Source organism: Phyllobates terribilis, unplaced genomic scaffold, assembly GCF_046119375.1.
Source record: "Phyllobates terribilis strain yellow unplaced genomic scaffold, ASM4611937v1 Scaffold_7__3_contigs__length_470593459, whole genome shotgun sequence".
NCBI lineage: Eukaryota > Metazoa > Chordata > Amphibia > Anura > Dendrobatidae > Phyllobates > Phyllobates terribilis.
In genome coordinates this window covers 200246787-200270543 of record NW_027362767.1, presented here as the reverse complement: position 1 = coordinate 200270543, position 23757 = coordinate 200246787, and the positions used below count along the sequence as shown (strand labels likewise).

At 46.8% G+C, this 23757-nt stretch overlaps 1 protein-coding gene across 1 annotated transcript in view; it reads right to left on the bottom strand.

Annotated features, from left to right (window-relative positions):
- Window positions 1-327: 327 nt before the first annotated feature.
- The window catches only part of FRMPD3 (FERM and PDZ domain containing 3), a 409804-nt gene continuing 386374 nt past the window's right edge, over window positions 328-23757 (bottom strand). Inside the window, exons 16-17 of the mRNA XM_073639657.1 lie at window positions 17659-18552; window positions 328-5745 (exon numbers count right to left, since the gene is read on the bottom strand). Coding sequence (XP_073495758.1) covers window positions 3242-5745; window positions 17659-18552 — 3398 coding nt within the window. The 3' untranslated portion in view covers window positions 328-3241. The remainder of the gene's footprint in view (window positions 5746-17658; window positions 18553-23757) is intronic.

Here is a 23757-nt window from a genome sequence, read left to right as displayed (position 1 = left end):
CACACACAGTATAATAGTCTCACAGCAAGATGATGGAACCACAGCCCCCCACAAAGTATGATGGACCCCACACTCCATACACAGTATGATGGTCCTACAGCCCCTCACAGCAGTATAATGGGACCACAGTACGACGGTCACCACAGTCACCCACACAGTATAATGACCCCCGCATCCACCCACAGCATTATGATGGTTCACAGTCCCCCACAGAACAATTATGGAACCACAGCCCCCCAAACATGTATGACGGTCCCACAGTCACACACACAGTATGATGGTCCCAGAACCCCCCCCCCAAACAGAATGATGGTTCCATAGCCCCCCACAGCAATATGATGGAACCACGGCCCCTCACATAGTATGTTGGGCACCAAATCCCCCCCACAGAATGATGGCTCCCACAATCACCCACACAGTATGATAGCCATTTAACATAACATTTTTTAGAAATATTTAATTAACAAAATAAACATTAAAATATCCGGCAACATGCATATGTCTTCTCTGTGATAGCAGTGCAATTCTTAAACGAACCATCTGCCTTGTTCCCCTGATGAATTAAGCCGTTCATTCGTCTGGCAGCGATCTCATCTGTTTCTCCCATCCGGATCCGTAACTCCCCCGACAATCAGTTGTCCGATGCCCCCGTACACACTATAGTGTCAGCTGAACCCGGTCATTAGTCTAATGGGGATGGGGGGCTTAATTGCACCTACTAAAAGGCAAAGCTGTGTGCAAGAGCTTGTATGGTGGAACCCACCCAGACTGCAGGACTGTGGGCCCCCGGGTGTTACTGGATAGTGATCCATACAGAGAACATCTTCATAATTCAGAATGCTGGCGAAACACGGCAGCACACTGCACATTAAGGAAAAAACCTCCATATGTGGAGGCATAAGGAGGGACAGAGGTGCGGAGCTGTAATACAGCGCTTCGTACATTTTGTGGGATCTGTCATGGCATCCTGTGGGATTCCTAAACATGAATTTTGGTAATTTAGTACTCTAGTCTCACTGGTGGACACAGACAGAAGAGGCCCCTGGGCAAGAACAGTATATGGGCACTTTACAGTCCAATCGCTCATCATAATGCACAATGCCACCTGCTCCGGAGATGGTAATGGCCCCGTTACCTCTGGGCCTGACAATGAAAAAACTCTATATACCTCCAGGTAAAACCAGAGGCATACAGAGGTACAACAGGGATCCATAGACGTCTATGGGTGTGCTATCACATCAATGTAAATCTCACAGGCTGTATGGAGTCATAATGGATCCATATACCAGGCGCACAGTGAGACCTTTAACCCTTTTAATTATTTTCGGTTTCGCCTGTTCTCTCTTTTCATCACCCATAACTTTTTAATACTTCGCTAACGTGGCCGTACGAGGCTTTGTTTTATGCGGGATTATTTCTTGGTTTATTTTGGTCTGCAAATAAATTACTGTGCAATTAATATCATTTTTTTTTGCGACACAATTATAGAAAGAAACATTTTGTTGATTTTTTTTGTTTATATTCTTTACTGTTCACATTTCACACTAAATAACCTGTTGAGTGAATTCTCCAAGATATTACCGTCCTGTGGATACCTAATATATGCAGTTTTTTATGTATCGTGTATGAACAAAAATACTTCTTTCTATTTTTTTTTAACTGTTTTTTCTTTTTTTTTTTAAATCTGACCATCTGGTGCTAGATTGTATCAGCAGAAGCTTTAATCCTGCACCATAAACATGGCGTCGGATTAAAGGTTAGGCACAAGACACCTAGTCCTTTAGTGATAATCTCCTGCTGATAAAACACTAATTTTATTGAAACAGCAAAACACAGCCCAATAAATAAAACATTGCTGGAATCAGCGTCTTTGCCTCTACATCATTCTGATCTCAGATTAAACAGCAAAATCTTCCTGACCGATAGGTCATTCATTTTAAAGTAGTGGACAAACCCTTTAACACATATATTTTTACAGTTCACAGGTCTGGTTTCTGAGAAAGTGTACAGTGTGAATGTGTCAGGAGGACTGGAGGTGTGGAAAAAATATATTTTATGTAATATGAGTATATTTATATTCTAATTATACAGAATGGGATTAACTCTAAAAGTTTTAGGTCAGGTGCATACGCTTTTGGCTGGAAAGTAATATTTTTATTTTTTTTAAAACCTAAGATTTGGACACGGCAGAAATGGAGCTACCCTTCCTGTTATGCTTGACATGATCATATTATACAGAAAAGTTCAACTGTAGGCACATTTATACTAATATACTATTAGAAAAAAACAAAAACATCTAAAGTACCATTGTGACGATTACTATCCAGTTATATAAGTATATTCCCTAAGTTACAAAAACATTTTGAGGCTTGTACCTTGAAGTTAGCTGACTCTAAGCTGGCCATAAATTAGTGATCCCTCCATGTATATCCCAAAAAAGTTGGCAAATTGGTAGAATTAGGGAATATAGCCCAGTCGTAGGTCTAAAATCTCTAGTTAATGCCTAGCTTAAATTTGTAATTAGGTTTGTAAGTCAGTTCACTAGTATAGTATATACAACCTAGGTTGGATGGGTAAACCAAGCACTTTGTATTGCAGGTCGTGTGCCTGGTCCACAATTACTCTGCTATACACAGAATATTCACTTTTGATCACAGCCATTATTTTGCCTATAGATCATTTTTAGTCTGCTAAGGTCATGAGCAGGTGATTGCTATGATGGTTCTTTATAATATTATTTTACATTGTGAATGTTAAATACATACATTAGTAGAAAAATAGACTTATTAAATTAAAACTTTTATTTAATATATATATATTTTTTTGGCCTATGCTCATGCTCAAATTTTTTTTTTCAGTTGAGGGGAATATATGCATGCTCCACCCATTTTCCTTCCTTTTTTTGGATTTTTTTTAGCTACAAAAATCCTCACGTATTAGAAAGGAAAAGTTGTGGAACCAAGAAAATCACAGTGGGATGGTAGCTATATACAGAGACAATTCTATTATTGATGTTTTATAATCAGACGTCTCGGTGTAGCACAGTAACACAGATTTCTTGTCACCAAAAAACATTGATGAACTTGATCGATATTATACAGTCATAAGCACTTAAGAATCTTTTACCAAAACTCCTATTTCCCGTATGCATATTAAGGCTGGTAGTATCCAAAAGGGATATTTTTTTGTTAGAGTTTTCACATAAGTTCAAGCATGTTTAGTATATAAGGAGCCTTCTACACTACTTGCTCATTAGGGTTTTTATAGATCGGGAAAAGGTGCTAACCGCTGTAGCGACTGTAGCAGACTGCTTGGCTAACTGGCCTACTACAGTTTGACTATGTCCAGCTGTCCGAGCACTGGATTCCTCTGCTGCTCTGAGCAAGAATGTATAATTTCTCACCACTTCTTCTACTTTGCTTAACAGTTCCTGACGTTGACTTTCTGATCGGATCACAAACACCAATTTTACAAAAGTCTCAATCAAGCCACAAAGAACCTGAAAGCTAGAAGTCACTGCGGTTAACATATGCTCTGGATTCTTATCCACTCCAGCCATTCTTCTGCAAGATGCCCTGAATTCCTTAAAACGCAATGTTAATTCTTGTTTGCGTTTGCTCAGGTGCACCGAATTAAGCTTAGGTGTTCCTGCTTCAGTGCTCACTAGGCACTGGCGCAAAATGGTAAGAAGTTCACTGGTGTCAAGTTGAACAGACATGAAGCCATCGGGTAGGGAGTAAGAACGTCCTCGTAATGCATTAACTTTCGCAAGACTGCCCTCAAAAGTGGCAATGCGGAGATCAATCTCTTGAGTTTGAATATCTTCTGGGCCACTACATACAGTAGCATCCAGGACTTGAAGGGTGTGACTTAAAACAGGTGTGTTATCTGAATTTATTCGCATTCCTGGGAGTATCTGCATGGGAATGGAGTAGGATAATTCATCTTTATCGTTGTTGTCATCAGCAGATAAGCATCTACGACAGTTAAAACAATGACGAAAAGAACAACATTTTTCCCCCGTAATTGACCCTTCTTCTCCAGGCAACTTGGTTTGCACAGAAATAATGTCTCCTTGCCGTGGAAGAATAACTGGATTTCTTGTTTCCTCCTTGCTCCCTGTTGTATCTACAGTTTTAGTTTTAGGCATCGAGGGTTCACTGTCTTTCTTCTGTGATTTAGTAGGAGGAGGAATTTTGGGAGCTTCCTTTTTATCTCCATCAGTTACATCACATTTTTCTGGTAATTTATTATAAAGCAGATTACTTTCATCATGTGTCGTGGAAGTACTAATACATGAAGACATCTTTTCTGTTCCCCGGGACTCAAGACTTGAAGAACGGACAAGTCTAATTCCTGTAGGTCCTGTGCCAGGCACTCTTGATCTGCTCCTTGGCTCCGGTTCAAGAACAGAGTTAGGTGGGACACGTACACCTCTTACAATACGCTTACAATCACAGCTGCGTCTCTGTTCACGAGACATTCCCGGAACTTTTTGAAGAGGACTGCTGCGTACCTGACATGAGCATCGTCCAGGTACCAATGAGGATGGAGCTTCACTGCGTTGACCACTTATTTTTCCCTGTGGCTTAAGCAGTTCTTCAAGGAATTCCATTTCATACTGCTTAACCTTAAGCAGCTGTGCTTGGCGCTCATCCGTTTCTCGTCTCATACGTGTGGGGAATGTTGCAGAAAACAGCTTCCGTAACCTAAAAGGGGCTCGAGCTCTCGGTTTAGCTGGTGCATCACAATCTTCTAGCTGAATTGGAGTAGGCACTTTTTCAGATATTCTTAAGGTTGAGGCTATGTCAATGTCTGATTTGACTGCTATTTTTGCATTGTCTTGTGTGTGCAAGAGGCTATTGGAGGCAGAAGGAATTTGCTCCATTTTGACACCTTTTTCACTTGTTTCTTGCTTTGTTTTGTTTAGGTTTGGTGAAACTATATTTTCCACTTGAGATTTGTTGACCACTTTTTTTTCAACTATTGTTTGGCCTTGACGCTGTTCTTCCTGTGTCTTGGCAGAACAAGCTTTAGCATGGAGTCTCTCATCATCTGTTGGAGACAAGTGAAGTACATCATGTCCGCCATTACTTGATTCACCCAATCTTACTGGTGAGGAGTGTCCTTGTGGTATTCGGCAATCACACTGGCTATCTGGTAAGGGTTTACTTTCCCCTAGATCTTTATCCTTTTGAGTTGTATAACCTTTCTTGTGGCCATTTTCTGTTGGCAATGACAAAGTTGCATCAGCAGTGCTTTCTGTGAATGCTGAGGAAGGAAAGGTACTCTTTTTTGGAACACTTTGTGAGATTTTTGTGGTCCTCAGGGGTGTGGTAAAGTAATGGTCTTCCATAGATTTTTCAGGAGATATGTGTGTGGATACTTCATTATTTAAATTAAACAGTGAATTTGAACCTGCATCTGTTGACTCTTGTTGAAGGCCGGGCCCGATCAAATGCTGTTGTAAAACTGAAGGCTTTAACAGAGGGCTTGTGTCCAAGCGACCTAAAGAGTAAGGAGAGGAGAGGACAGCCTGAGCAGTACATGTCTGTAATCTGAATGGGAGATCCTTTCGAGAAAGCAGACTCTCCTTGTTAAGGTGTTGGGCCAAGAAGTAAGCAGTGTTGTGATGCTGTTTCATAGCTGTCACCATCTCGGAAACATCTGTAAGTTCTGAGGAGTTTGTTTCGTGACCTGAATCAAGGGACGACTCAGGAGTAATGGTTGCAAGGACAATGAGGCCTGGAAAAAACAGCATATTCTGTGACTAAAAATTATGGTTGCAAAGATATTCATTTTTATTTTAAGAGAGCTGTAAATAATATATTAATGTTTATATTTTGTGTTAATATAATATATACTAACTATTAATGTAATTAACCATTGTTCTCTGAGAGAAGCCATCACCACAGCAGTCACCAGTGATGGGTGTCTGAAAGATTTTTCATTTTTACAGCTAAAAGCAAATGTCTAAGGGAGAAGAGGTAGAGCTGCTCTGTTGATGTGGAGCAGCTGAATCACCAGCAGGAGCGGTCAATGACTGCTCAGAGCCGGCATCTATAGAACAGGCAGATATTTAGCAACTACCGGCCTGTTAGATTTTTTGCTCATAGTAAAAAAATATATAGTCCTGGATAACTCCTTTAACTAATATCTAATGGGTATGTGCACTTTTAGTCTGACTTAACAGAGCGGGCGCGGCCACTTAAAGTGCCTACGGCAGCTTGAATGCCAAATACGGCCTTCACGCAGTATCCAAAATCTCCAATTGAAACTAGTAAAAACAGAGTCAAGTCCTCTTCCTTTCTAAAGAGGCAATTTGCAGATTTTACTTAAAGAAATATCATTTGGAATGGAGTTTAATCCGTTACAACATTAAACCTTACATTTTGGTGGTTCTCCAATGTGCTTTTAGAGCTAGGAGTCCAACTTCCATTATCCACACTACCTCATGAATTTCTCAGTAAGAATACATTTCACAGTGGCAAAATTTTAAAGGGGCTTTTAAGCTTTGGGAAACCCCTGCCCTCTGTCTTTAAAAAAAAAAAAACTTGCTTCACTGTCTCCACTGCTGCTTCTGGTGTCTGTTATTTTTTGAATTTCTGATGTCATGTTGACAATGCTGCTGCCAATCAGGGAGCTCAGCAGCTCTGAGCAGTTTGTGCCATCAACTCAAGCCAGTGAGTATTAATGGTGGCTCTGGTGCTATATTTATGTAATGTGGTGGTTCTGATGCGGTATTCATGTTCTGATGGTGGTTATGGTAAAGTATTCATGCACCAATAGTTGCTCCGGTGCTGTATTCATGTACTGATGGTGGTGCTGGTGATGTATTCGTGTATTGATGGTGATTTTGGTGATATACTGTATTCATGTTCTTATGGTGGTTCTGGTGACGATGATATACTTATGATGTCAAGAGTATGGTCCAAAAATGAAGAGAAGATATTGTTGTCTTGCACAAAAAAGAAAAAGATACAAAAAGGCTTTAACGAAGGCATTGAATTTTCCTAGAAATACTGTTGGAAACCTATTCTGTAAGTTCAAGTGGTATTTTAAGTTGAATGATGAGAAGCCACATATTAGGTGTATTGAGCTATCTAAATAGTTCTTGTTTGATTAGTTTGTGAATACCAGAAAGTTTGTAAGCAACTGTACATGGTAAATATTACAAATTGTGAAAGGGCTACAAGATTAAGCGCTCTTGTAACATGTTGACATGTCTTTTTAGTAATGAGTTCATATTACTGACAGTATAAATTTCTCCTGCAATGACTTAGTCCGGCCATTAGGGGTCAGCAAGAAACAAGTAAAGAAAAAGCCCAGGGATCTGTAAAAAGCCCAGGAAACACAGAACCAGAAGTCCTCCGAGGAGACGAGACATGTCTGATGCCCAGGGCGACGTTTGGGAACTTGTACAGACTGCAGCCAGACGGTGTGTCCAAGAAGAAGCTGTGCCTTGTGAGTAACTGAGATATGTGACCGGTAACCAACTGTGTAGTCAGTTAGGGAAAGCTAGTTAGTGATTCCAGTAGTGCTGAGAACTGCCTGGTGTATATCACTGCTGATGGACTGATCAGGCTTGATCCAGAGATTGTGAAGGATCTGACATACTAAGATTCTGTGTATGTGGATACTATGAAAGGAGCCCTGTTGTGAACTACACTTTGAGACTGAGATTGATTCTAATTCCTGTTTACACCTGAATGTGCTGAAGAGCTTGGTGAGAAGGAGAAGCTGATCAAACCCCGTGGCCAGAGATCAGGGTCTAATAAAAGGTTTAATTTGTTAACTGTTTGTATATGTATTAAGTCTGAGAGATTTCTCTTTGCTATTGTAGGAAGAGAAACTGTACACTGTATAGGTAACGCGTTGGCTAAATATATATATGAGTGTTCTGCGTTAACATCTTGGGTAGGCCCTGTACTGAACAAGGGTGGGAGTGGCATAGCCCAGGGGTAGTTTGGCTCATTCCCGCGAGATTGGCACTCGAGCTCTCTCGGGCTGCATAACTTGCATTTTGTGTTAGTGGCTGTTGTGGCCCATATTTTGTAGAATCGTTTAACCCTGTCATTTGTGTGACCAGTATAAAGAAAGTTATTTGCCACTATATGAGGTCGGAGTCATTTATAGCAGCGCCGTATCCCTTATACACATTCGACCGGCGTTCCGGTCGTTACATCTTGGCATAGTCGGCAGGATACAGTGCTCGCCATGAATGGAGACAGTAGCGCGGAAGGTGCTGCCGTGCCTGCTGTAGTAATCCACCCCCCTCCTCCCGTTGTGACCGGTAGAGACCGATTAGTTGGTTGCTCTGCAAAGGGCACACTACTTAACCACCTGGCCAAGTTTGATGGGTATAACTTGCTGTTCAGTGATTGGGTAGGCAGGTTGAAGAATGCCATTGCCTTGCACGGTGTCAGCTCTCAGCTGCAACCAGAAGTCGCGCTTAATACTCTGGAGGGGAATGCCCGCAAAGTTGTCTTGTTAAAATCCGAGGATAGGCGAAAGACAGTTGACGACATCATCCGGACACTAGAGAAAGCATTTGATCATGTGGCGGCAGCAGGGCAACTACGAGTACAGTTTTTCACTCGGACCCAGAGAGACGGAGAAAGCCTGATCCAGTATGCTGTCACGCTGGAGGACCTGCATCAGGAGATCAAAAAGAAGTCTTCTGTAACCGTTGGTACTGAGGCCGATGTCGACAGCATTCTTTGGGATCAGTTCATAGAGGGGATACGGAGTGAGGCGCTAAGGAGCGAATTGTTGCTGAAGGCACGGAATACCCCTCGTGTCACCTATGCCGAAATACAGGAAGAGGCGGTAGCACAGACTTTGGAAGTGAAACCTGCTTTTCAGTGGAGTAGCCTGCAAGTGGCTAACACAAGAGAGCTGAGACCAGACCCTGTTCAGGCCCAGCTGGCGGCTTTGCAGAAAACCGTGGAAAACCTGATGGAACAGGTACAACAGATACAAGTTCGGGAGATGCTTCCGATATGCTCGGCCTTGACGAACCCCCCTATTTCCCTTTATGGTCAACCCCCCTTTACCTCAGGAAGGAAGCCGATTGCTTCTAGACCTGAGGCATCTGGAGGTAGGGCAAGAAGACCGGTTCAATGTTGATGATGCCGACAACTGGGGCATATGCAGCGGTACTGCCCTAGGAACCTGCCGGCTAAAGTCCCGCCATCGGTAAAAGAGAGGCCCTCGCTGTAGTTGGGCATATGGTGAGGCAGGAACGAAAATCAATGCCCAATGTCTGTTCTGAAGATCTGATTGCAGAGAGTCCCACGTTGGAGGTGCAGTTTGCAGGAAAGAAGGTGGCATGCTTGGTGGATACCAGATCGGAGGTGATGACCATGCCGATGGAATTTTTCATGACGCACTTCGAAGAGACTGTCAAAACGGAGTCGGGACACCTGCTAAGGCTGAAGGCTGCTAATAATGAAGAAATTCAAGTGGCAGGCATCGCCTGGATGAGAGTACAGCTGTGCGGCCAGGTGTTGGGAACCAAAGGAGTGGTACTCGTGAAGACTCAGGCGAGGCCAAATCTCCCGGTGGTTCTGGGAATGAATATCCTGAGAGAGATGGACTCCCTTTTGTTTGAGCGCGATGGTCCGAGTTACTGGAAACAAGCGACATCCCACAAAGCCATGCAGAGGGCCCTGCAACAGGTGGTCTATTCGTGCGGCATTCAAAAGAGTTCGGCTGAAGGAAGAGCAGTGGGAGCGGTGTATGTCCCATGCGGGTCTGCCGTTGTAATCGCTCCGGGTCAAGAAAAGCTTGTGTTGATGCCGGTAGGGACGCACAGGAAACTGAATGGTGTGGAGGTGATTCTGGAACCGGTGGGACGGTCAGAAGACATGGATAGCCTGATGATAGCCCGAACAGTGGCCATTGTGCAAGATGGAAGTGTACCAGTGAGATGTCTGAATCTGCAGAATCATGAGGTGACTCTGGCAGTGGGCACGAAGCTGGCTGATGTGTATGTGTGTGGTGAAGGAGTCATCACCAAAAGCCAGTTCACACTGAGGGCAGTCCGCCGGAATGCCTGGACCGTGTCGATGCAGACGGCAGCTGAAGAATCCCCCATGCCCGAGTGGAATGGCAGAAAGATTATGGAAATCAAGGCAGTGGATGAGCCCCAGTTGACTCCCGAACAGGCTCACAGACTGGAGGCTGCACTGTGGGAATATCAGGCTGCCTTCTCCAGGGGAGATGAAGACTTTGGTTGCACCAAGGCTGTGGAGCATGAGATACCCACGGGAAACACCCCCCCCAATTCGGGAGAGATATCGCCAGATCCCACCGAGTCTTTATCAGGAGGGCAAAGGAATACTGGCGCAGATGCTGGATAATGGGGTGATCCGGCCGAGTCAAAGTCCTTGGGCCGCACTGATCATGCTGGTCCAGAAAAAGGATGGAACCATACGGTTTTGTGTTGATTACCGTAAGCTGAATGTGCACACAGTACGTGACTCCTACCCATTGCCCTGGATTGAGGAATCCCTGTCAGCCCTGGGAAAGGCGAAGTACTCCTCCACTCTCCACTCTTGATCTGGCCAGCGGCTACTGGCAGGTGCCCGTGGCAGCTCTAGATCGGCAGAAGACAGCATTCATCTTGCCAATGGGACTGTACGAATTTAATCGAATGCCCTTCAGACTGACTAATGCTCCAGGAACATTTCAGCGGTTAATGGAATACTGCTTGGGTGATTACAATTTCGAGTCCGTGTTGATCTATTTGGATGATGTGATTATATTCGGAGATTCGTTCGACGACCACCTGAAGAAGCTCCGGCAAGTGTTGCACCAACTGAGGGACAATGGACTTAAGATCAAGCCAAAGAAATGTCACTTGTTCCAGACACAGATCGAGTATCTGGGGCATGTAGTGTCGGCTGAGGGTGTGCGACCAGCACTGAGTAAAATTGAGGCCATTCAGGGGTGGCCCTGTCCCAAGACCGTGAGAGAAGTACGGGCGTTCCTCGGTTTAGCCGGATACTACCGTCGGTTTGTGAAAGACTTTGCTAAGGTGGCTAAACCACTGAATGAGTTGTTGAAAGGGACGGCACAGGGGCACAAGAATCAGCCGATTCGATGGACGGACCGACAGCAACAGGCATTCGATCAGGTCAGGGCCGTCCTTTTACAGGCACCTTTATTGGCGTATGCTCGCTTTGACCAACCGTTCACCCTATATACTGATGGAAGTCTCCATGGTCTGGGAGCCATGTAAGTCCAAAAACAAGATGGGCGTGAGAGGGTCATCGCGTATGCTAGCCGGTCTCTACAGGACACCGAGCGAAATCTGGACAATTACAGCTCGTTTAAGCTGGAGATGTTGGCCCTGGTGTGGGCCATGACTGAGAAGTTTGATGAGTATCGGGCTGGTTCTGAGATTATCGTGATGACGAACAATAATCCGCTTGCGCACTTGGAAAACGCTAAGCTGGGAGCCGAGCAGAGATGGGTGGCGCGGATGTCCAAGTTTAATTACTGGATTTGGTTCCGTTCGGGTAAAGAGAACTCAAATGCTGACGCATTATCACGAGTAACCCGAGGCGCACCCGAGCATGGGGTGGATGAAGACCTCGAGGATACTGAGATCCCCGATTTGAGGTTACTGCCTGTGTTTGTGGACTTGGCACGTTCAAGTGGGGTGGCGACACGGGTGGCTACGTTGCTGGGCAAGACTCGTCAAGAGTGGGCTGAGTTACAGGACGCAGACTCCGAACTGTCACGAGTAAAGAAATGGCTGAGTCAAAAGTACTGGCCCGACGGGAAAGCAAGAGCCCAGCTGGGTGCAGAAGGACAAAAGCTGCTAAGGCAGTGGGATCGATTGGCCATAGCGGAGGGGATACTGTATCGCTGGATCTACATAACAGCGGAGCTGGGGTACCGTTGGCAGGTAGTAATTCCAGCTTCAGTGGCTCCGGACATTGCCCAGGAAGCTCATACGTGGGTTGCACATTTCGAGCCTGAGAAGACTTATCGTTGGCTGGACCGGTATGTGTACACGCCTGGCTTAGAAGAAGTTGTGAGAGAAGTGTGTGGTAGGTGCCGGGCATGTGAACTGAATAAGTCCCGGGAGCAGAGGGCTCCTGTCCAGACAAAAAGCAGGAAGTGATCGGGCGCCGCCCTTAAGCAGCAGAAACAGACACAAACAGACAGCATGGAGGGAAGCCAGAGAGACTTTAACCGGTGTGCATGTCCAAGGATGCTCCAAAGCTGTGGTTACCTCTGAGTCTGTGCACCTCTACTACCTGGCGGAGGACCCCCTGTTGCCTCCTGAATCCTCCGGGATACCACTCGATGACAAATGGAGAGAGACTTCTCTACACTCGGTACTCGATACTTTGTCCGCTTCGTCCTGTGAGCCTGACAATCGGTACCCCAAAGTGGTGGTTACCCCCGAGTCTCTACACCCCTCCGACCAGGCGGAGGACCTCCAGTTGTCTCCAGAACCCTTCGGGGTGCTACCTGGTAGCGAAAGGACAGAGACTCTCCTATACTCTGTACCTGATACCTCGCTCGCTTCGTCCAGTGAGTCCAACCTAGTGTACTCCGAAGCAGAGGTTACTCCCGAGTCTCTACACCCCTCCGACCAGGCGGAGGACCTCCAGTTGTCTCCAGAACCCTTCGGGGTGCTACCTGGTAGCGAAAGGACAGAGACTCTCCTTTACTCTGTACCTGATACCTCGCTCGCTTCGTCCAGTGAGTCCAACCTAGTGTACTCTGAAGCAGAGGTTACCCGTGAGTCTCTACACCCTTCTGACCAGGCGGAGGACCGCCAGTTGTCTCCAGAACCCTTCGGGGTGCCACCTGGTGGTGAATGGACAGAGACTTTCCTATACTCGGTACCCGATACCTCGCCTGCTTCGTCCAGTGAGTCCGACCTAGTGTACTCTGAAGCAGATGTTTTCTCTGAGCCTCTGCACTCTTCTGACCCGGCGGAGGACCTCCAGTTGTTTCCTGAATCCTCCGGGGTACCACCAGATAACAAAGAGACAGTGACTTTTCCTCATTATGTACCTGATAACCCGTCTATTTCTTCCTGTGAGCTTGACAAGATGTACCTCGAAGCAGAGATTACCCCCAAGTCTCTGTCCCCCTCCAACCCGGTGAAGGACTTCCAGTTGTCTCCTGTACCCTCTGGGGTGCCACCTGAAAATATGTGGAGAGAGACTTCCTTGTGTGCTGTTCCTGGTACTCCACCCGTTTCGTCTGTTGCTGAGGATGGCTGGATAGGAGGTAGCATCCTAGCTAACCAGATGAGATCAGTTTTTCCTGTGGACAGTGGAAGTGATCTCCTTGAAGTGAACGACTGGTCCTCGAATTCCCTGCGGAAGATTCTGGCAGGCCTGAAGAAGAGGGGGCGTAAGGGGGGGGGTACTGTAACATACCTGGCGGCGTCCTTGCATGGTGGTCCATCTCCCACTGTGCAAGAGCGCGCACTTGATCTCCAGTCCAGAATGTCTCTCTGGCTTCCCTCCATGCTGTCTGTTTGTGTCTGTTTCTGCTGCTTGAGGGCGGCGCCCGATCACTTCCTGCTTTTTGTACCTGCTGTGGGTCACACCCCTTGTGCGTCCTCAGCCTATTGCTGTCTGTCACCTGGTATATAGCTCAGCTGCTCCCATCTATTCCTGCCTGAGCATAGTGTTTCATTCAGTGTGTGCTTGCACTCTGAAGGTGCCAGGTCCCGTTCTGTGTTCTCTTGTCTGCCTATCCTGGAGGCTGTATTTCCAGGCCTGTCTGAACACGCTCCTAGCCTGTTCCTCCTGCCTTCTAGGGGCCGATTACCTAGACCCGTTCCTGTATCTTGTCTGACCTGTCTGAACACGCTCCTAGCCTGTTCCTCCCGCCTTCTAGGGGCCGATTACCTAGACCCGCTCCTGTATCTTGTCTGTCCTGTCTGAACACGCTCCTTGCCTGTTCGTCCTGCCTCTCTGGGGGCCGTATTCCCAGACCCGCTCCTGTATTCCGCTGCTGTGTCGGTCTCCTCCGTACACTCAGTTCCAGTCTGAACTCTCTCCTATCCTTTACCTGTTTTGCCTCTATGTCCGTTCCCTTCCTTTTTCTGCAGAGTCTGAACTCGTACCTAACTCCTGCTTGTTGTCTCTGTACTCCCGTTTGTGAGTTTGTGGTCCACTCGCTACTTCTCTGCAAGTACCCTGTGGGTGTCTGGCTCTGCCTTTCCCTTCCTGTCTGTTCCGTGTGAACAGAGCCCTGTCCCCCCTACTCAGCCTTGCCTGCTCTGACTCCTTTGCTCACCGCTCCGGCGGTTCTAGCCTGCTCTGACTCCTTTGCTCACCGCTCCGGCGGTTCTAGCCTGCTCTGACTCCTTTGCTCACCGCTCCGGCGGTTCTAGTCTGCTCTGACTCCTTTGCTTACTGCTCCGGCGGTTCTAGCCTGCTCTGACTCCTTTGCTCACCGCTCCGGCGGTTCTAGCCTGCTCTGACTCCTTTGCTCACCGCTCCGGCGGTTCTAGTCTGCTCTGACTCCTTTGCTTACCGCTCCGGCGGTTCTAGCCTGCTCTGACCCTTTTGCTCACTGCTCCGCAGCCTTGCTCCGCTCTGACCCTTTTGCTCACTGCTCCGGCAGCCTTGCTCCGCTCTGACCCTTTTGCTCACTGCTCTGGCAGTCCTGTCCTGCCCTGCTTCTGCCCGCTGCTCCGGCAGTCCTGTCCTGCCCTGCTTCTGCCCGCTGCTCCGGCAGTCCTGTCCTGCCCTGCTTCTGCCCGCTGCTCCGGCAGTCCTGTCCTGCCCTGCTTCTGCCCGCTGCTCCGGCAGTCCTGTCCTGCCCTGCTTCTGCTCGCTGCTCCGGCAGTCCTGCCCTGCTTCTGCCCGCTGCTCCGGCAGTCCTGTCCTGCCCTTTTTCTGCCCGCTGCTCCGGCAGTCCTGTCCTGCCCTGCTTCTGCCCGCTGCTCCGGCAGTCCTGTCCTGCCCTGCTTGTGCTCGCTGCTCCTGCAGCCCCGTCCTGCTCTGTTCTTGCCCACCGCTTCGGGCGTTCCCTCTCTGCTGTGGTTGTCTACCGCATCTGTGGTTCTGTGACCCAGTCTGTACTGGGTCTTAACCTTTCTGTGCTCCAGCCCGTCCTTTCGGCCAGTACCTCCCTGCCTGCATACTCGCCTGTATCCACCCATCTGCATACCTGCCGTGTTTGCTTACATCCACCAGTCTGTGCCAGCCTAACCTGCCTGTTCCAGTAATCCCAGTGTGGGTCAACCCCCGTGTCCGAAGTTTGACCTGGAGTAGCACCTGGTCCCTCTGCCCGGTTTCTCCCTGGTGCACTGGCGTCGTATGCCGTCGTGCCACCTTGGTCGGATCGGCCAGATACTTAGTCACGCCCCTCCAGGCACTCTCCGGTCCATGGTTCAGTGGAACCACAACACCCGCACACGCCAGTCAGTCCGGGCGTGTGCATAACACATGTCTGGTCATGACTGATCACTTTACTAAGTTTGCCGTCGCTCTCCCCACCAAGGATCAGACTGCTAAGTCCACAGCGGAGGCAATTTGTAAGCATTTCATCCAGGTTTATGGGTGTCCTCAAAGGATACATTCAGATCAAGGTGCTTTCTTCCAAGGTCAGCTCATAATGGAGTTGCTACAAGTCTATGAGATTCAGCAATCCCGGACAAAGCCCTACCATCCGCAGGGAAATGGGGCCTGTGAACGGTTCAACTGAACCTTGCTGAGATGCTGAGAACGCTTGAACAGAGGCAGAAGGAGCGATGGACTGAGTTCCTCACAGAACTTATGTGGGCCTATAACAATCGGGTCCATAGCACCACAGGATTCACTCCTTACGCGATGATGTTCGGTCGGCCTGGGCGAGAGATCGAAGAACTGAGTCTCACTGTACCCGATGAACCCGAATATAGTACAGCCAGTGAGTGAGTCCAGGATCATCGCCGAAGGTTACGGGAAATCCATCGGATAGTAAAAGACCGTGTGCAGGATCATCCCCACCGAAATCGGGGGCAGGTGCACCTAGATGAGTTCCGGGTGGGTGATAAGGTGCTAGTGCGAGTCACGCGTCCGGGAGGGAAGTTGAGCGACAGGTGGGAGGATACGCCCTACACAGTAGTGGAAAGGGTATTCCCAGGGGGAAGTGCGTACACAGTGGTTCCTGAAGGGTGCATTGGACCCCGTCGCACAATGCACCGGAACTGGCTAAAGAGGTGTATGTCCGACACACCTGCCTATCACCCTGAGTCGCTTGCGCCACCTATGGCGGTTGCACCGAGCAATGTTGAATGCGACTGTTGGGATGACTTCGGGGTGAGACCTTCGGATGTGCAGAGTCCGATAGCGCCAGTTCTAGGTGTTCCAGACACCGCCCCTGATGTTACTGTTCCACAAGATGCGGTGGACCCTCCATGGAGCTCGGCAGGTACTAGTTTGCGGAGATCAGAGAGGAGCACAGCTGGTATCCCCCCGATACGATATAATCCTGAGGAGTATGTGTTACATATGAGTGGTATGAAACCATTTGTTGGGATGACAAATTGTAAGTGGGGTGGAGTGTAACATGTTGACATGTCTTTTTAGTAATGAGTTCATATTACTGACAGTATAAATTTCTCCTGCAATGACTTAGTCCGGACATTAGGGGTCAGCAAGAAACAAGTAAAGATAAAGCCCGGGGATCTGTAAAAGGCCCGGGAAACAGAACCATGAGGTCCTCTGAGGAGACGAGACGTGTCTGATGACCAGGGGGACGTTTGGGAACTTGTACAGACTGCAGCCAGACGGTGTGTCCAAGAAGAAGCTGTGCCTTGTGAGTAACTGAGATATGTGACCGGTCACCAACTGTGTAGTCAGTTAGGGAAAGCTAGTTAGTGATTTCAGTAGTGCTGAGAACTGCCTGGTGTATATCACTGCTGATGGACTGATCAGGCATGATCCAGAGATTGTGAAGGATCTGGTATACAAAGACTGTGTACGTGGATACTACAAAGGAGCCCTGTTGTGAACTACACTTTGAGACTGAGATTGATTCTAATTCCTGTTTACACCTGAATGTGCTGAAGAGCTTGGTGAGAAGGAGAAGCTGATCAAACCCTGTGGCCAGAGATCAGGGTTTAATTTGTTAACTGTTTGTATATGTATTAAGTCTGAGAGATTTCTCTTTGCTATTGTAGGAAGAGAAACTGTATACGGTATAGGTAACGCGTTGGCTAAATATAAATATGAGTGTTCTTTAAGGGGAAAACAAGGGTACCCAGATCAAATTGTATTAGTGTGGGAAGGTGGGTGTAAGGTTATATTCCTGGGAGGACCACGTGCCACGTCAGCGGTAACATCCTGGGTAGGCCCTGTACTGAATAAGGGTGGGAGCGGCGTAGCCCAGGGGTAGTTTGTCTCATTCTTGCGAGATTGGCACTTGGGCTCTCTCGGGCTGCATAACTTGTAATTTGTGTTAGTGGCTGTTGTGGCCCATATTTTGTAGAATCGTTTAACCTTGTCATTTGTGTGACCAGTGTAAAGAAAGTTATTTGCCACTATACGAGGTCGGAGTCATTCATAGCAGCGCCGTATCCCTTATACACATTCGACCGGCGTTCTGGTCGTTACACTCTAATCATCATTTAGATTACTATTGTGTATTTTGATATGACCAAATGACCAAAGTAACACAACATACCTGCTGTTGGTTGTGGTGCAGGACTGGGAAAGTCCTCAGAAGCAGCGAGAGCCTCCAAAGCTTGAAGAGTGGAAACTAGAGCATCATCAAGTTCTTTTGCATGATCTTTGACAGTCCGTGTCTGGACGCTGTCAATTAAAGTGACTGGCAACTCCTCATATCCGCATACTGGCATCACACTGTCTTTTTGATGTTCCCTGATGTTCCCTTTTTGATGTTCTCTGCCCTTTTCCTGACCCTTTACATCAATTCTTTTGGTTTCTTCCTCATCTGAACTGTTATCCCCAAATCCTGGTGGAGGGGGAGCTGCAGTAGGCAAAAGAGTTGCTGTCTCACAGATCTCCCTTTCATCTGATCCACCTTCTTTTTCATCCTCACCCTCTTCTTCCTCTTTATTTTTCATATGTTCAGGAGGCGGCAAGGATATGAGATCAACCATGTTGTCCCTACAGGTTGAGGATCCACAGGGGTTTTTACATTTCACATCTATGCCGCCTCCCCCCAACTGGCTCTTTATTTTGGCCTTACAGGAGTCACAATAGAATTGGGCGCTCTCCAGTTTCACCTGGGTATCCATTGTGAAGGAACGGGACCTGCTGACCTCGGGCGAATCCTTGATCCCCACCGTTCCATGTTGGTTGGATGTCCCCTTGGGTGTGGGATCAGACTTTGTTCTTGGCCTGGCTTCTTCTGTAACAAGATTTTGGTTGACGTCTCTCCCCTCCTTGTCATGTAGGTTGAGGTAGCACAAACCGATAGACTCCTGGTTCTCTGAAAGGTTATGGGGTGCAGGACCTGGGGCCTTTGAGATGGAGAAATCCGCAGATGAGAGGGAGGGGGCAGTTGCCTTAACTGAGACTGGCACGCGTGGCACTGTGGGCATACTGATGTGATCTAAAAAGATGATGAACAATACAGTAAATTCAGTGACAGTAAAAGCAAATGTTATCAATAAAATATAATTATTACATTATTATGAGTTGATGATGTACAACAGTCTGTATAAAAAGAAGGAAAATTACTTTTGGGGTTTAGACGCTATTATTCTTGATATGTGAAAGTTTGCCTTTAGTGTTCTTATTTATTTTTGATACCAAGGTTGGAAAATCAGAGATCAGCATTCATTATCTAAATTTCACACAAAAATGAAATTAATCATCTATCCTCATTAGTTATTATGGATAAAGTACCCCTTTTTCTCTGAGCCTTTTTTATGAAATTCTTAATGTTAAAAGTTAAGAGTTATAACCATAAGTGAATCCACAATTAGCTTCCATAATAATAAATCATCCTATTGGACAGTGTTTTTCATAATAAAGACAATTATTTTCATTTAACACTCATCTTTCAGCTGCCTTTCTGATTCGTTCTTACATATTAGTTGGGTTGACGAAAAGTTTATGTCCACTTCAATCTTTTGTATTCACAGCCTAGATTCTGAATGGTAAAAAACTTCATGTAAAGTTACATTTACCAAAGGATTCTAGAAATTCTCTCATACCCTAGTACAGTGATGGTGAACCTTTTAGAGACTGAGAGCCCAAACTGCAACCCAAAACCCACTTATTTATCGCATAGTGCCAACGTGGCAATTTAACCTGAATACTAAGGTTTTTGTCCCCATTCTGGTATAATGTGCCATCCTGGTATAATGTCCTCCTTCCTGGTATAACGTCCCCCATCCTGGTATAATGTCCCATCCTGGTATAATGTCCCCATCCTGGTATAATGTCCCCCATTCTGGTATAATGTCCCCATCCTGGTATAATGTCTCCCATTCTGGTATAATGCTCCCATCCTGGTATAACATCCCCCATCCTGGTATAATGTCCTCCATCCTGGTATAATGTCCTCCATCCTGGTATAATGTCCCCATCCTGGTATAATGTCCCCAATTCTGGTATAATGTTCCCATCCTGGTATAATGCCCCCCATCCTGGTATAATGTCCCCATCCCGTTATAAGGTCCCCCATTCTGGTATAATGTTCCCATACTGGTATAATTCTAAACAACATATTACCCAGAGGGTAAATAGTTCATATTTAAGGGATATGCTAAGAAGTGACTTTTATTAATTTTTCATTAAAAAGTGGTAAATATTTAAAATTACTACAGTGGACCGGTATTGTTCCGATATATAGGAGGGTTTCCTTATATTGGAACACCTCTTCAATCAGCTAAAAATGTTCAACCTTTTTGTATACATATGTTTTCATATCTAGATCATGGCTGCAGGCCATGAATCTATGCAGCGCATTCTGAATATTTACATTTCTTTCTTACGGGTACCACTTAAGAGCTAAAAAGCACACATATACAGCTCCCTCAACCAGTTTCGCCTATACAGGCTTCCTCAGGGGACCAGAGCTATACTGAGGAAGCCTGTATAGGAGAAACTGGTTGGGGGAGCTGTATATGTGGGCTTTTTAGTTTCTTAAGTGGTACCCCTAGGAAAGAAAAGCAAATATATCCAGAAAGCACTACATAGATTACATTTTAAGTATTGACCACTTTTTAATGAAAAATTAATAAAAGTCACCTTTTAGCATACCCCTTAAATAGGGTCTATTTACCCTCTGGGTAATATGTTGTTTAGAATTTTTCATCCCTGAAGGGTTGCTCACACTCTGGTGTATCATCCTGGTATAATGCCCCCCATCCTGGTATAATATTCCCATTTCAGTATATATTTCCCCCACCCTGGTATGATTTCCCCCATTCTGGTATAATGTCCCCATCTTGGTATAATGTCCTCATCCTGGTATAATGTCCCTGTCAGGGATTCACACACGATCCCGATTACTCGCAGACACCACCCACTGTGATCTCTGGAGCGAACAGCTCTCTGCCGCCCCCTATAGTCCAGACAATTGCACGATTGGCTGACGATCAACTGAGGGAACCACAGACTGTTCTCACTGATTAGTTATTGGAAAGATAACAGTGAGCGCATTGGCATACACACCTCCTCCCAACACATGGAATATATGTATACCCCCTCGTACGATCACTGCTAGCTTCAAGATAACCCAATAAAGATTATTTGCTGTCACCACCAATCAGTTTTAAACACAGGCCTGATTGGAAGCCTTATCGGTAGCATGTGGCTTCGGGGGAGGAACGATTACAGAACAGAAGAAACAGAAATATTAAATTTTATATTTAATCCAAAGGGAGGCAGTGTTTATGAAAAAATATACAAAAGATTTTACAAAGGGGGACAAAACAATACAGCATATACAGTTACACAAAATAAAGGGGATTAACAGAAGAAACTTACTATACCAATCGCAGAGACGATGCAGTTTAGCTGGAGGGGAGCACTCCAAAGGACCGTTATGAAACATGACCCCTGCTTACACAAATATGTATCTCCCAGCATGAGCATAGATCAATATTCGGCTTGATCTCTTATGCCGAAGGGGGCCCATGCCCACACACTCCCCTGTGATGACCTCACGTGGGCTAGTTTCCGCCCTTCATGGTTTTATCAAATCTCTAATTTTGGTGATATCACCTCGCTCGATGATCGCAGAAGTTAGCAAGTGATGCTATATTTTTTATTGTGATTTTACCTTTCTTTAGAGACCAAACATGACATGATTGCTGTCCGTTATGGTTGCCCTCTTGCGCTACAGCTCACCTGCGGGGCTCACATATACAGAAAAATATGTATACTGTTCCTTAGTTAACCCCGCCACTAAAAATATGTGTCTCATCACAATTGGAATTATAGAACTTCTGATATTCCATACTTCAATTCGGTGCCTAAGCGTCTGCCTCATGTGCAGCAGGGAACATCCTGGCTATTGTAAGGAGTGAGATAGATTCCCTTTGAAGCTTTAACAAGATGTTGACTATATCTCTCAGGTGGAATACTCGTTACCACTTAATCATATACACAACTCCTTCAGCCTCTTTTATCAGGAGCTCAACTTAATATGGTAATTAGCCTGGATAATTAAGTTTCTCACTTCTTTTGTACACTGCAACTTTACATAGAAGCAGCTTTTTAGATTGCTATCTCCCATTCTTACAGCAAATGGTATAGGGGAGGGGGTTTGGGTGAGAGGGATTTGGAGGGAGAGATTTGAGAGATCTGTAATATTTTCTATGACAATCCCCATCCTGGTATAATATTCCCATTTCAGTATATATGTCCCCCATCCTGGCATAATGTCCTCCATCCTGGTATAATGTCTTCCATCCTGGTATACTGTCCCCCTTCCACGTATAATGACCCCCATTCTGGTATAATATCCCCATCCTGGTATAATGTCCCCATTCTGGTATAATGTCCCCATCCTGGTATAATATCCTCATTCTGTTATAATGTCACCCATGCTGGTATGATGTCCCGTGTCCTGGGCCCTTTCTGTTCTTCACAAGAATATTTTAAAAATAAACAAATGATTCTACTCACCTTCCCCTGCTCCCATGCCACATGGCATCCTCTTCAGGAGCCGGCAGCTAACTTCGGCGCATCGGCACGAACAGTGCATGAGGTCACTGCCATGTGCCGCACGTCATTGGCAGGTTGACATCTGCTGCTGGCCTCTGATTGGCCGGCGGCCTGTATTGCAGCTCAAGGAGCAGGCGGGTCTCTGTGCTGCAATACATATCATCTTGGACGCACATCCAGGAAAAAATGGGGATCAGTAGAACCTCCTCTCGCACTGGCATGATCGTGGTCGCACCCTTTGTGACCATGATCAGTACGCCCCGGATGCTGGAGCCACCCCTGCCCTATCTTCCCATTCAAAGATCCATGGACCCAGAGGTTATACATATATAGTTAACTGCTCTATTTCTAATCACTCACACAAACATTCATCCTTACTGTATATCTGCTGATTGTGAAAGTGTAGTGCCATACTGAAGTGGGATACTTGTCTAGCAGGTACCTCTGGGGCCACTTATCTCCTAGGGGGAGAATAAATCTTAAAATCCAATATGGCCAATTACATTGTACAACTTTCTGACTTATTGGTAAATGTATCTGACTCGCCCCCTGGGCCGTGGGGCACGCGGATCCGGGCGATAGGGGAACGATGGGGGTAGTAGTAGTGGCGGCCCGGTCCCGCGGCTCAGGGTGGTCAGGCCAATAGTAGTCTGCTACGTGCTTCAGATAATGTCCGACTACGCCACCCGTGGATTGCGGTTATTAGGAACCGCCGCTGCAAGGCAGACCGCTGGGGCTGATGAGGTGTGCAGCTGGGATGGTGTGACTCCCCACGGGAAGAGTGCGGCCCCAGGGCAGTGTAGTGGATGGTGGGAGTGATGGTGGTGAAGGTCCCAGTACCGGTAGTGCCGGAGGAGCGAAGGAGCACACGGACAACAGGTTACAGTCCAGGGTCTTTACTCACAGTTCGTTTGTTCCGGGTCACTTCCGTCGGCAGTGACCGCCCGAGCCGTGCTGCGTCCACCAGGTGAGGGGCTCGGTCAACTCCCAGGCAGTTCAGGAGCATGGCACAGGACCCCCTTTAATCCTTTCTCTGGCCTGCCTCACCAGTGACCCACTTTTGTCCAGCTGCCGCGGACTCGTGCGGTTAAACGTGGGCCCCGTCCTCCGCTGTCCTATATGGTGCCTTCCTAGCAGGTTTGATGAGGTGTCGCACCAATAGATGATCACGACGACCGGTCTTTGGCTGAGGGTTGTTTCTCCTCCACCAACTTGGGATCCGGTACCCTTAATCTGCCTGACCCTTCACCCTGGATTCTCGTGGGTTCTTAGGGTCCCTTCCACCTTCTTGTTCCTGAGCCCTTCTGTTTCTCTCTCTCTTTCTTTGCAGTTCCTTTCTGTTTCTGTTCCTTTCTGTTCCTTTCTCTTGGAGCTGAGATGAGCCAAAATCTCAGCTCCCCTTCACCTCCTCCTCGGCCTCTCACTAGGCCCTTCTGGAGTAGAGCTCCTACAGAGCCTCTACTCCCTGTCTTCTCCTCTCTCTGCACAGAACCTAGATCTAAGATGGTGCCCACCTTTTATACCTCCCTCTGACCATGAGCCCAGGTGACCAGCAACCAATGAGCTCCTACCTACGCTCAGGAACCAACCCCTATCTGCCCCTACAGCACTGGGTGTTCCACCCCTCCCTCCCCAC